The sequence below is a fragment of the Trichechus manatus genome, unplaced genomic scaffold, assembly GCF_000243295.1.
Source record: "Trichechus manatus latirostris isolate Lorelei unplaced genomic scaffold, TriManLat1.0 scaffold00136, whole genome shotgun sequence".
Taxonomy (NCBI): Eukaryota; Metazoa; Chordata; class Mammalia; order Sirenia; family Trichechidae; genus Trichechus; species Trichechus manatus.
In genome coordinates, this window is record NW_004444072.1 from 1340075 (window position 1) to 1353942 (window position 13868).

General features: G+C 45.7%; 1 protein-coding gene across 1 annotated transcript in view; it reads left to right on the forward strand.

The window, feature by feature from the left end:
- The first annotated feature begins 1964 nt into the window (after nucleotides 1–1964).
- GALNT15 (polypeptide N-acetylgalactosaminyltransferase 15) overlaps nucleotides 1965–13868 on the forward strand; it is a 59459-nt gene continuing 47555 nt past the window's right edge. Inside the window, exon 1 of the mRNA XM_004385275.2 lies at nucleotides 1965–3225. Coding sequence (XP_004385332.1) covers nucleotides 2681–3225 — 545 coding nt within the window. The 5' untranslated portion in view covers nucleotides 1965–2680. The remainder of the gene's footprint in view (nucleotides 3226–13868) is intronic.

Here is a 13868-nt window from a genome sequence, read left to right on the forward strand (position 1 = left end):
TAACTGCCTGCAATTTATCTCTCCTTGGCTGTCTTAAAAGAAATCTCAGACTTCATATGTCCCAAACTGAGCCACTGAAATACACTTCATTTGTCTTAAGCTGGGTTCTCTAGTGAAGAAAACCAGTAAAGCATATAAATATATACAGAGAGGGATTTATATCAAGGAAACAGCTGATGCGATTGTAGAGGCTGGAACATCCCAAGTCCATGAATCAGGATAGAAGCTTCTCCTGATTCACGTACCTGCAGGGGCTGGTGAACCCAAGACCAGCAGGTAGGAGAGCAAGGCTCTTGTTCACAGGCTGTGAAGATCGATGAATCTCAAGAACAGCAGGCAAGACTGCAAGGCTTCTCCTGATTCACATAGCTGTAGGAGCTGGTGAACCCAAGATCGGTAGGTTGGAGAACAGGGCTCTTGCTCACAGGCTGTGAAGATCAAGGAATCCCAAGACTGGCAGATAAGCTGCTAGCTCAAGTCCCAAGAACTGGAGGTCAGACGAACAGGAGGCAGCTGCAGGATCCAGAGCAGGCAAAAGCCAGAATGTACACTTATATTCGGATGCAGCCTACAAGCCCAAGGAAACTCCCTTTCAACTGACTGGCTACTCACAGCAGATCCCATAATGGGGGTGATCACATATAAACACTGAGAATCATGGCCCAGCCAAGCTGACACACAATCTTAACAATCACATCATTCTACCTACTTCTTGTCTTCCCCATCTCGGTTGATGACAACTCTCTTCTTCAACTGCTCAGGCCAAAACCTTGGAGTCATCCTTGACTCTTCCCTTTCTCTCACACCCACATCAATTCATTAGCAAATTCCATAGGTTCTCCCTTAAAATCCATCCAGAAGTTGGCCTCTTCTTACCATATCCAGTGATGCCATGTTGGTCCAAGCCCTTATCATCTTTCATTGCAATAATGTCTTAGTTGGTCTTCCTGCTTCTGCCTGCTTCTAAACTCAACATAGCAGCCAGAGTGATCCAGTTAAAACACAAGTCAGATTATGTCACTTCTCTGCTCAAAACTCTCCAAGGGCTCCCATCTCACTCAGAGTAAAAGCCAAAGTCCCTACAATGCCCTCCAAGGTCCTACGTAAACCCTTCCCTCTACCCCCATTATCTCTCTGATCTCATTTTCTGTAATACTCCACATCATCCACTTTGTTCCAGCCACACTGGCCTCTTGCTGTCCCTCCAACATGCCAGGCACACTCTCAGCTTGGAACTTTTGCATTTGTTGTTCTCTCTGCCCCAAATGCTTGTCCCCCAGACAGCTGCACAGTTCTCTCCCTCACCTCCTTCTGTCTTTATACAAATGCTAACTCCTCTGTGAAACCTTCCCTCACCACTCTGTCTATTGGCGACCCCCTCCCACCATGCTCCCCAGCCTCTTTCCCTGCTTCATCTTTTCCCTTAGCCCTTAATCACCATTTGATCCATTATGTTTTAATTATCTGTCTCCCTGGGTAGAATGTAAGCTCCATGAGGCACACTTTTTTTGTCTATTTTATTCATTACTGTACCCTCAGCCCCCACAAGAGTTTTGTCACATAGTAGGTGCTTATTAGATATTTGTTGGTTCAGTGAAGGAAGTTTTGAGACAGAATAAGCATGCCACTCCTCTTCCGTGTCCCCCACAGAGGCCAGTACATAGTAGGCATTCAGTTGCTCTTGTGGGAGCAGGAGGGAGCTTACAAGAGCATATCTCCCAAACCCCCTACCATTTTCAGAGGGACTGGGACAGTGGTCCTTAGAACTGGTCAGAGAGAGTCTAGCCTAGCCACCCAGTCACCTCTGGGAAGCTGAGGCTGTCAATAGACAACTAGTTTCTCGCTTCCACATCACGTGTGCAGCCGTGGTGAAACCAGGAGGGAACACTCTTTCCTGCCCCTTGGGGTGGGAAAAGAATTCTTCCTATGAGCGAGGTTCAAATCTGAACTCCTGGGATGTTCCTGTTTTGATCTGTTCTAGCAATGACGGCTTTTATTTTCTCAAGAGGTTGTGTTCCTCAGATCATGCCAAAGCCTGGGAACAGTGAGGGCATTAGGACCAAGAGCAAGACTCACTCACACTTGGCTCTGGGTTGTGTCTGGCAGAGGGCTCTTCTCTGAGCCTGAGTGAGGAGCTATGTGTGAAAGGAAATCAGACACTGCCTGCCGGCTTCACATCTGTTGATCTGACCTGACTGGAAGCATCCAAAGGGGGACGGCTGTCAGCTCTGCTGGACTGAAGACCCACCAGCTCACCCCAGACGTCTCTTAGCAACCTGAGCGTTCATGCAAGGGGGGCCAATGAAACATATGGGACTGAACACCTGAGCAGAATGGAGTAACTATTTTCCTGAGAAGAAAAAGGGGGCACAAGGGGAGCAAACCTTTCAGTTTGAAGTCCCTGTGAATGGGCTTTCAGAGGCAATTAGACAAGTCCACCCAGACAGAACCTGGGGTGGAACCTGGGTCCTGTGGCTTTCTGATTGCAAGTGGAAGTGCATCTTGCACATGCTGTTCGCAAATGTCAGATGGAAAGAAAGGAGCAGGTTAAGTGAGAGGCGAAAAGCTCCCAGGTGGAACCAGGAACTCGAGTTCTGCTGCAAGCTTGAAGGCACCTGGAGCAGGATGAGAAGGCAAAGTTGAACAACATGACCTGTTGCATTTGGCAAGTTCCAGCAACATGCTCTTAAGGAAGCGATACCGGCATGGACTGTGCAGACTGCAGTTCCTGCTGCTGCTCCTAATGCTGGGATGCGTGCTGATGATGGTGGCCATGTTGCACCCTCCCCAGCAGGCCCCGCGCCAGGCAGGTGCAGCCCAGGCCGGTGGGCACAGCCCTGAGACTGGGTACCGCCTGGACTTTGGGGAATCCCAGGAATGGGTGCTGGAGGACGAGGACGAAGGCCAAGAGTATGGCCCCCTGGAGGGCCTGCCCCCCTCGATCTCATTGAGGGAGGATCAGCTCCTGGTGGCTATGGCCTCACACAAGGCCAGAAGGAACCAGAGCCACAGCAGGAGAGGTGGGCACTACAGGCTCATCAAGCAGCCGAGCAAGAGACAGGACGAGGAGGCCCCAGAGAGGGACTGGGGGGCAGAGGAGGAGGATGGGGAGGTCTCTGAAGAAGATGAGCTTACCCCGCTCAGCCTGGACCCCTACGGCCGCGCGGAGGCGCTCAATGCCCACGTCCCCCTGCGGAGGGCCCTGCCTGAGATGCGGCACCCACTGTAAGTAAGACCCTTCTTTTCCCTTCCCCCACTACTGGGGTGGGGGAGCAGTCAGGTGGCAGCCAACTCAGGGGTGCAAACTTGCTGCACTCTACCTCCACTGTCCTCAGAGCAGTGGTTCTCAAAGTGTGGTCCCCGGACCAGCAGCAGCATCACCTGGGAACTTGTCAGAAATGCAAATTCTCAGGCCCCACCCATGATTTGCTAAATCAGAAACCATGAGTGGGGCCCAGTGGTCTGCATTTAACAAGTCCTCCAGAGGAGAACCACTGACCTTGAGAACAGAAAATGAGGAACTGTGGCTTGTTCATTCTCTTCCCTGTTCTGGGTTCTGGCCCTTCTGTCTCTGGATTACCTGGTCAAATAGCTTCATCTAAAATGCAAGAGGGGGGTTAGAACAGCTGTTCTGCAAGGCAGTTCTAGCACCTCCAAGTTCTAACACTCTGACTCCAGTACATTTGATATCATAGTTGTTGCTGGTGTTTGCTTTTATCTTGGATCAAAATAACAATCACGGCTAACATTTATGTGGTTCTTGCCACGTACCAGGCTTTAATCCAAGAGCTTTTCACGTATTTACTCACATCATCCTTACAACTCTTTAAAAATGGGGGTTAGTATTTTCCTCATGCCTATTTTATGGTATGAAAATAAGGCACAGAGAAGCCAAGTAACTTTCCCACAGTCACACAGCTAGTAAGTGCAAAGCAGGGATTTGAACCCAGGTAGTCCAGCTCCGGTCTGCCTTAACCAGCTCTCTGTGCCACCCTCTGGGGCAAGCTGATTTGATAGTTCACTATATTAAGGGAATAGTTCCAGTACCTACGAGTGAGAATACCATGCTGACCACAGCCTAACCCAGCAAGGTGGCCCCAACCCCAGGAGGCAAGCTGAGGGTATGGATGGCTACAGCAGAGCCATGTCCAGGGAGGTGGTGGCCACATCCTACACTATTCCAAACCTCACACCACCACCACCATGGCTGGCCACGAGGATTGGGGGTGGGGGGGAGGCCTGAACACCAGCCAGGAGGTAACAGGGGGCAATGCCTCACTCACCTCACCCTTGTCAGCACCCTGCTACTTGGACTTCAGGTCTTAGTTTAAAGAGCTCTTTTCAGGAAGCTCCCAGATCCATGCCCCCTCCCCCAAGCAGCCTGCCACCCACCCTAGTTAGCTGGAGTGATCTAGATCCTTTCCTCGTAAGCCATTGCCCTTCCCAGAGCCCAGAAAGGCTCCCGGGAAGCAAACCCTCTCTAACTCTCCAGGTGAGAGGACCACACTCCTCAGGTCAAGTAGTCCTTGGCAGGGCCTGGGCTAAGCTAGGGTGAGTGAGGCGCCTGGAGCACAAAATTTAAGGAAGTGCTCACTCTCAGGGTTGGGGAAATGTGGGGTCAGCACCTGAGATTGAGCGCCTCCTTAAATTTTGTGCTCCAGGTGCCTCAGTCACCTCACCTGCTACTGGGACTTCATTCAGGTCTCAGTTGAAAGAGCTCTTTTCAGGAAACTCCCAGGTCCACCGCACCTCCCCCAAGTAGCCAGCCACCACGCCAGTTTGATGCTCTCTCTTCACCCTGGAGTTTTAATTCGGAGCCCTTGTTCCAGCCAAAGCTAGTGGTCTTTGATGTGTTTATTTTGTCAGTGCCTGCTTCTCCTGGCATGCTGTGGGCTCTGTGGAAGGCCTGGACTGAGTCTGTATTGTACATGCCAAGGCCCGACAGACAGCGAAGAAATGGTTGCTGAATAATGAATGGATATATAGTCTTCAAGAGTCTTTTGCTTTATTTTCTCATTAGCCTAGAGCAAGAATGAGTATTTTGCCAATAAGAAACATTGCCTTGACTGAGAGGGTCTCTGGCTGCCGAAGGGGTTTGTGTGACTGTGTGTCTGCGTTGTGCAAGTGCGTTGTACACAGACATATTTGTGGGTGCATGGTGTATGTGTGTGTACTGTGTGTTGTGTGTACATTGTGCTGTGTGTATTGAACAGTGCTGTGCATTGCATGTGTGTTGTGTATGTAATACGTATGTGGTGCACGTATGTGATACCTATCGGATGCATGTATGGCGCACGCGTACATTGCATATGTTGCACGTGTATGATATGCACATGTATGAGTTATGTGTTGTGCATGTGTGTGTTGTGTGTTACACGTGTGTTGTGTGTTACACATGTGGTGCAATGTGCACGCGTACTATGCATGTGTGGACATGTATGTGGTGATGCAGTGTTTATTTTGCATATGTTTGTGTGGTGTGTGTGCGTGTGTATTGTGTTGTGCATTGCATGTGTATGATGTTCATGCATTTGTACTGTGTGGGTGTGCATTATATGTGTTGTGTATGTATGTTACAAATATGCTTTGTGAGTGGTACATGTGTCCACGTGCAAGCATGTTTTATTTTTGTGTGTGGTATGACACGCATGGTTGGATGATGTGTGTGTGTGTAGTGCAAGTGTGGGTGCATTTTGTGTTGTGTGTGTGTGATGTGCCCATGTGTCTATGCATGTATGTGTGGGCACCATTTCAGTAGTTGCTTTTTCCAGCCCTTTGTCCAGACCCTCCTCCAGCTAGAGTACTGACTCGTCCCTGTTTGACCAGGACTTTCCCAGTGGTTTTAGCCCGTAAAGTCCTGCTGCGCTGCCTCTGCTGCTGTGGGGGAAACCCCTCAATGCCAAGCAAACCTGGACAGTTGTTCTTCACTCCCTCAGCTTGCGGCTCTCACAGGACAGCCCCCAGCTCTGTCCAGAGGTGTGTGGCGCCCTCTGCTGGACCTAGTCTGTCTTGGCAACCTGTGCAGCCCAGGCTTTGGCTTTCTCTCCCACCTGCAGTTGGGACCTTCCCTTCCTGGCAACACTCCAGAAACACAAGGGATTCCCTGAAAAGCTAGGGGCCAACTCCCATCCTCCCTCTAGGTTGATATGACACGCCTCCTCCTACCACTTTACAAACTGAACCAAAATACAGCACATAAAAAAACAAAACAACAACAACAAAAAAACTCCATATAGTAAGCACCTACTGTGTGCAGGGCCCTGCGCTGCTGCTTTCCCGCTCAGGGCTTGGAGAAGACTGGAACACTTTGGGAGTCTCTGCCTCCTGCTGCAGTGTCCCGGGTGACACCGTCTGGCCCCACTCAGATACCAGACTCCAGGGCCTTTTGCAAGTCCATCCTTATCTACTAACTCAGGCAAGATCTGCTGGCCCCTACCCCAAAACCCCAAACCAATCCTGGCCTCTGTTTCCCCTCTTCCAGGTCACAGGCCTTTTCTGACACCTTTAGTGTCATAGCTGGAGATCAATTTGAAAAGGGGGCATGCAGAGAAAGTTACTAACAATGCAAGACCAAAAACAAAAAATCAATATGAGAGAGGTCAAAAGACAGCTTCTGGAAAGAGAGGTGAAATTATGGTGAACACTTATTGAGTATTTACTATGTGCCAGAGACTGTGCTAAATGATTTTCCTTCATTTAATATTCATATCAGTATATCAACCCTATAAGGTAGGTAATATTATCATCTTCACTCTATGGATAAGAAAACGAGGCACACAAATGTGAAGACACTGGTCTCAGGTTACCTGACCAGGTGTGTCTAACACCAAAGTCATGCTCTTAACCACCATACTTTCTGTCTGCCACTTACCAGACCCGGGCTTTGGGAAAGTTACTTGGGACGGAAGCATTTCAAATTCTTCCATCTATTAAATGAGAGAACTCATACAGGCTGATGAGGAGATGTGTAGAAAGATGTTCATCACAGCACTGGTGGTACCGAGGAGTCGAAAGCCATCTGGGTGTCTCTCAGCACAGGACAATGGAGGAGGCGGATGTACCCTATGAAATATTAGGTAGGAGTTCAAAGCAACAGGTTCAGTGTGCACTCAGTGATGAAGACAGTCCTTAACAATACCATGCTGAGTGAAAAAGCAGGTAACAGGAAGAAGTCTATAGCACAATACCATTGAGTAAAGTGTAAAGTCCATGCACACTAACCAACAGGTGCTTTACAAGAACAAATAAAAGAAGTATTACATTCACTGGGATGGTCGTGCTGTGAATGAGGAGATCTTGGGAGAGGGGGTCATGGGAATGGAGATGGGGACAAAAGTGAATATTAATAAATATTAATATTAATATATTGAAGGGCCTATGATAGACCAAAGATGAAAATATTCCACTAACTGAGGAATAGGATTAATTCAACCTTTCAAAGCAGCTGTCAAAAAAGAGGGCAGGAAGGAACAATTCTTGCCCATTTAGCCTGATGTAGCATCCACAGTTTTTAAAGCTCTTCCTGCCCAAGATGTCCTTTGATCATCCTGGCATCTGGTGTAAGGGCAATTGGTTCCCAGGATCAAAGAGGCTCTGTGTAAGAAAGTTCTTGGTAATCTCTGTGTGCAGGCAGTAGCTTTCAAACTTGAGCCTACATCAGAACACCTGGGGAGTGCTTGCTAAAATACAGATTCCCAGTCTCCACCTCTATAGTTTCTGACTCAATGACAGCTGGAGGTGGGGTCTGGGAATCTGCATTTCTAACAAGTTCCCAGGTGATGCTGAAGCTGCTGATCTGGGCACCACACTTTGAGAAGCACTACTCTGAGGTACATTCTTTATGTCAAACAGGTTGGCCAGAGCAGTGCTTCTGAAACTTAAGGTGCGTGCAAATCACCTGTGAATCCTGTTAAACTACAGAGTCTGGTTCAGCAGGTCAGCGGTGGGGCCCAAGATGTTGCATTTTGAACAAGCTACCAAGTGATGCTGAGACTACTGAGCCACAGACCACACTTCTGAGCGGCAAGGGGCTAGACTACCAGTTCCCCAGGTTTTGTGCGTATCAGATTCCCCTGGATTGCTTGTTAAAAATATAGATTTTCAGACCCCACTGCTGGAGACTCTGATTCCATAGTTGGGTTGGAGCCTGATAGTCTGAATTTCTAAAAGCCAGTGCCAACAATCTGGGGAATCACTGGTACAGAATGCAAGCGGGGAGACAGTAGAGTCTGGGAAGTTTCCATGGGGGAGGTAGTACTAGAATGGAAAACAGAGAAGGGTGCAGAGAGGAACGGAATCCCCCTCAGGTCCCAGGATTTTCATTTAAACATAAATGTGAGCTCAGCTGCAGCTGGCTGTGTGATGTCTGCTTGTATTAACTTAAGATTTGTGTTTATGGTTTGGCCCAGGTTTCCCTGGTTTGCATACCCACAATTGGCTGGTCTCTCCATCACAGCAGGCAATTTGGTCCTGACTAACTCATAGTCCCATAGAACAGTGGACCTTGATAAGAGTCCTCCACTAACTCTTACTGTGTGACCTTGTGCAAATCACTCAACTTCTCTGAGCCTTAGTTTCCTCAACTATAAAATGGGTTCTAGATTAAATGAGACAAATTGTGTGATGATTATTTTCAGTGTTAAATTTCGTACAGATGTTGGTCTTACATTCTTGGGTAAAGGACCTAGGAAAGAGTTGGAGAGATGGAGGAAAAATGGAGCAGGCAGCTGTGGACATCATAACACTGTCCTTTCTCTGACTAAAGAGTTATTTTCTGCCCCTTGGGGCCACTAACTCATCAATTCACAAATTTGAATACCCATTGGAATTATCTGGAAAGTCTTAAAAACTACTTATGCCCAAGTCCTACTTTTAAAGGTCGCGCTTCTGGAGATTCTTATTTAATTGGCCTGGGGTAAGGACTGGGCACTTGGAGGTTTTACATCTTCCCAGGTGAATCTCATGTGCAGCCAGGGTTGAGAACCAGGGCTGCAAAGTGTCAAGTTGTTGATCTGCTCTTTACAGCCAGTGGGGAAAGGTAGAAACGGAGTATCTTCTCCTTTGTTCCTTCCCACTTGCCTCGAGAGGCCACACAGGGGCAGAGGCAGGGGAGGCAGGGGCAGACAAGGCAGAGGCAGGGGCAGGGGAGGCTGAGGCAGAGCCAAGGGCAGGGGCAGGAAGAATCATTTTGGCAGCAGCTTTTCTGTCAAGGAGAAGGTGGTGTTGCAATCCACGCTGGTCCATTCAGTTCCCTGCAAAGCCTCCATCATGCCAGGCAGTGAGTCACCCTAGGATGACCCCCCACCCCTTCTTGGCTCTGATAGTAGAGGCTTCGAAAGAGAGAGAAGACAGCTGACAGTGTGTCAATTAATCCAAGAAGGTAGGCACAGCCCTAGGGGGATGGAGAGGGGAGAGAGCAGGAATAGGAATAGGCGAGGCCAGAACTCAGCTCATCCCAGTAAGGAAAAACAACCTGGTATGGTCCTGGTATGGTCAGTATGATTGGGTTCTGGGCCTGCCTGGCCAAGTCTTGAAAGGAACCCACAAGCTCCAAGCTTTTGGCCCTTAGAGTCCAGAGGAGCCGCGGCCAGGGTTGGCACCTACCCCAGATCTCTCCACTGGATCCATCATCCCTCAAGGGGGTTGGGTGTAGACTGAAATGAGTATAATACTTTGGAATCAAATGTGCTCACAGTAACCAGCATGGCAGAGTCTTGCTTTGTGCTTTGGGATAAACCCAGGCTGGCCTTGAGAATTCAATTGGAGATGGTCAACCTGCAAATTTTCTTTTTTAATTACTAAGGAAATTTGGTATTATTTACCCCAGTGCCTCTCAAAGTGTGGTTCTCAGACCAGCAGCATCAGAAATGCAGAATCTCAGACACTGATCTGACTACTAAATAAAAATCTCTATTTAAACAAGATCTCTAAGTGATGTATATTCATGTTAAAGTTTGGGAAACACTGATGAAGCCCATGGTTCACAACCCTGGCTACACATTTGAATCCACTGGAGAGTTTTACAAATCATCATGTGCAGGTCCCACACCGTCAATGAGACAAAATTCTCTGGGAATAGCTCTCCAAGTGATTCTACTGTGCAACCAGGTTAAGAAGCATGAATTTCGGCCCTTTTAAGAGTCTTTCCCACCTGTCTGTCAGTTTTACCTACCGTAGTAGCTTGCATGTTGCTGCGATGCTGGAAGCTATGCCACCAGTATTTCAAATACCAGCAGGATCACCCATGGTAGACAGGTTTCAGTGGAGCTTCCAAACTAAGACAGACTAGGAAGAAGGACCTGGTGGTCTACTTCTGAAAAAATTATCCAGTGAAAGCCTTCTGAACAGTAGCAGAACATTGTTTGATATAATGCCAGAAGATGAGCCCCTCAGGTTGGAAGACACTCAAAATACAACTGTTGAAGAGCCTCCTCCTTAAAGTAGAGTTGACCTTAATGATGTGGATGGAGTAAAGCTTTCAGGACCTTCATTCGCTGATGTGGCATGACTTAAAATGAGTAGAAACAGCTGCAAATATCCAATAATAATAGGAATGTGGAATATATGAACTATCAATCTAGGAATATTGGAAATTGTCAAATATGAAATAGAATGCATAAACATTGATATCCTAGGCATTAGTGAGTTGAAATGGACTGGTACTGGCCATTTTGAATTGGACAATCATGTGGTATACTATACCAGTAATAACAAATTGAAGAGAAACGACATTGTATTCATTGTCAGAAAGAACATTTCAAGATCTATCCTGAAGTACAACACCATAAGTGATAGGATAATATCCATACGCCTACAAGGAAGACCAGTTAATACGACTGTTATTCAAATTTATGCACCAACCACTAAGGCCAAAGATGAAGAAACTGAAGATTTTTACCAACTTCTGCAGTCTGAAATTAATCAAACATGCAATCCAGATGCATTGATAATTACTGGTGATTGGAAAGTGAAAGTTGGAAACAAAGAAGAAGGATCAGTAGTCGGAAAATATGGCCATGGTGATAGAAACGATACTGGAGATCACATGATAGAATTTTGCAAGACCAATGACTTCTTCACTGCAAATACCTTTTTTCAACAACATAAACAGTGACTATACATGTGGACCTCACCAGATGAAATGCACAGGCATCAGATTGACTACAACTGTGGAAAGAGATGATGGAAAAGCTCAATATCATCAGTTAGAACAAGGCCAGGAGCTGATTGTGGAACAGACCCTCAATTGCTCATATGCAAGTTCAAGTTGAAGCTGAAGGAAATTAGAAAAAAATCTATGAAAGCCAAAGTATGGCCATGAGTATACTCCACCTGAATTTAGAGACCATCTCAAGAATAGATTTCACTCACTGAACCCTAATGACAGAAGACCAGATGCGTTGTGGGATGACATCAAGGACCTCATACATGAAAAAAGCAAGAGGTCATTAAAAAGACAGGAAAGAAAGAAAAGACCAAAATAGATGTCAGAAGAGACTCTGAAACTTGCTCTTGAATGTAGGGTAGCTAAAGCCAAAGGAAGAAATGATGAAGTAAAAGAGCTGAACATAAAACTTCGAAGGGTGGCTCAAGAAGACAAAGTATGGTAATGAAATGTGCAAAGACCTAGAGTTAGAAAACCGAAAAGGAAGAAGACACTTTGCATTTCTCAAGCTCAAAGAACTGAAGAGAAAATTTAAGCTTCAAGTTGCAATATTGAAGGTTTCTATGAGGAAAATATTAACCGATGCTGGAAGCATCAAAAGAAGATGGAAGGAATATACAGAGTCATTGTACCAAAAAGAACTGGTCAGCATTCAACCATTTCAGGAGGTAGCATATGATCAAGAACCGATGGTACTGAAGGAAGAAGTCCAAGCTGCACTGAAGGCATTGGCAAAAATCAAGACTCCAGGAATTGACTGAATACAAATTGAGATGTTTCAAAACACAGATGCAGCTCTGGAAATACCAATTTCTTCCAAGAAAATTGGAAGACAGTTACCCGGCCAGCCAACTGGAAGAGATCCATATTTGTGCTCATTTCAAAGAAAGTGATCCAACAGAATGCAGAAATTATTGAGCAATATCATTAACATTACACACAAGTAAAATTTTGCTGAAGATAACTCAAAAATGGTTTGCAGCAGTACATTGACAGGGAACTGCCAGAAATTCAAGCTGGATTCAGTAGAGGATATGGAACAAGGGATATCATTGCTGATGTCAGATGGATCTTGGCTGAAAGCAGAGAATACCAGAAAGATGTTCACCTGTGTTTTATTGACTATGCAAAGGCATTCTACTATGTGGATCATAACAAATTATGGATAACATTCTGAAGAATGGGAATTCCAGAACACTTAATTGTGCTCATGCGGAACCTGTACATAGACCAAGAGGCAGTCGTTCAAACACAACAAGGGGATATTTCATGGTTTAAAATCAGGAAGGGTGTACATCAGGGTTATATCTTTTCACTGCACTTTTTCAATCTGTATGCTGAGCAAATAATCAGGGAAACTGGATTATATGAAGAACTTGGCATGAGGATTGGAGGAAGACTCACTGATAATCTGTGATATACTGATGACACAACCTTCTTGCTGAAAGTGAAGAGGACTTGAAGCACTTATTGGTGAAGATCAAAGACTACAGCCTTCAGTATGGATTATACCTTAACATAAAGAAAACAAAAATCCTCACAACTGAGCCAATGAGCAACACCACGATAAATGGAGAAAAGATTGAATTTGTCAAGGATTTCATTTTGCTGAGATCCACAATCAATGTCCATGGAAGCAGGAGTCAAGAAATCAAATGAGACTTCCAGGCTACATGGCGCTATAGACAGAAACACCAAGCCATCCCTCCACAGCAAAGATGTGAAAAACTAAGTCAGAGACACACATCCTGAAACTCTAAGCATCAAATGAAGAGATAAAGAACTCAGCCAAGCACCGAGTGGAATAAGAAACTGACCAAGAACAGAGAGCGAGGAGAGATACGTGCAGAGGCCCCCTATCAGCTACCACAGCACGGATCCACCATCTTGGACTCCTATTGGAACAACTGCTGAACCTGCCCTGCTGTACCATATCTTAGCAATTGACACTGCTCATTGGAGAAGAAGGTGAAAAGTCTCCTGCCTACAGACAAGCAAACAACAAAGAACGTACAGCCTGCCTGCTCAGACATAACCAAATAAAACAAAAAAGCAGGAAGAAACAAACAAATCTACAATCAATAAATGAGGAAAATAACTACCGAATGCCCCGAAGACAGCAGACAACATCAAAACATATACAAAAACAGGACAGGATGGTTCCAGTTGGCGTCCAAAATAAAATACCAGATGGCTTTCCAGTAGAAGAAAAGGCACTAGAACTACCTGGTAGGGAATTCAAATTTCTAATATTCAGAGCTATCCAAGAGTTGAAGCAAAAAGAAGACAAAAATGAGGAAAAAATAGACACATTCATGGAAAAGGCAGACAAATTCATGGAAAATACAGATAAAAAATGGAAGAATTCAGGAAAATAATACATAAACAAAATGCTAAAATAAATTCACAACTAGAAATCATACAAAAACAAAAATTAGAAATCCAAAAGATAAACAACAAGATTTCCAAAATGGATGGTGTCATAGAAGGGCTGAGGAGCAGGTTTGAAACAATGGAAGACAGGATCAGCGAAGTTGAAGACAAACACTTGGATACAACTTTGTTTGAGGAAAAATCAGAAAAAAGAACGAAGAAAAATGAAGAAACCCTGAGAATTATGTGGGATGCAATCAAAAGCAAAAATCTTCGAGTGATCAGAGTTGCAGAATGGGGAGAAAACAGAAAACACAGAGAGGATCATTGA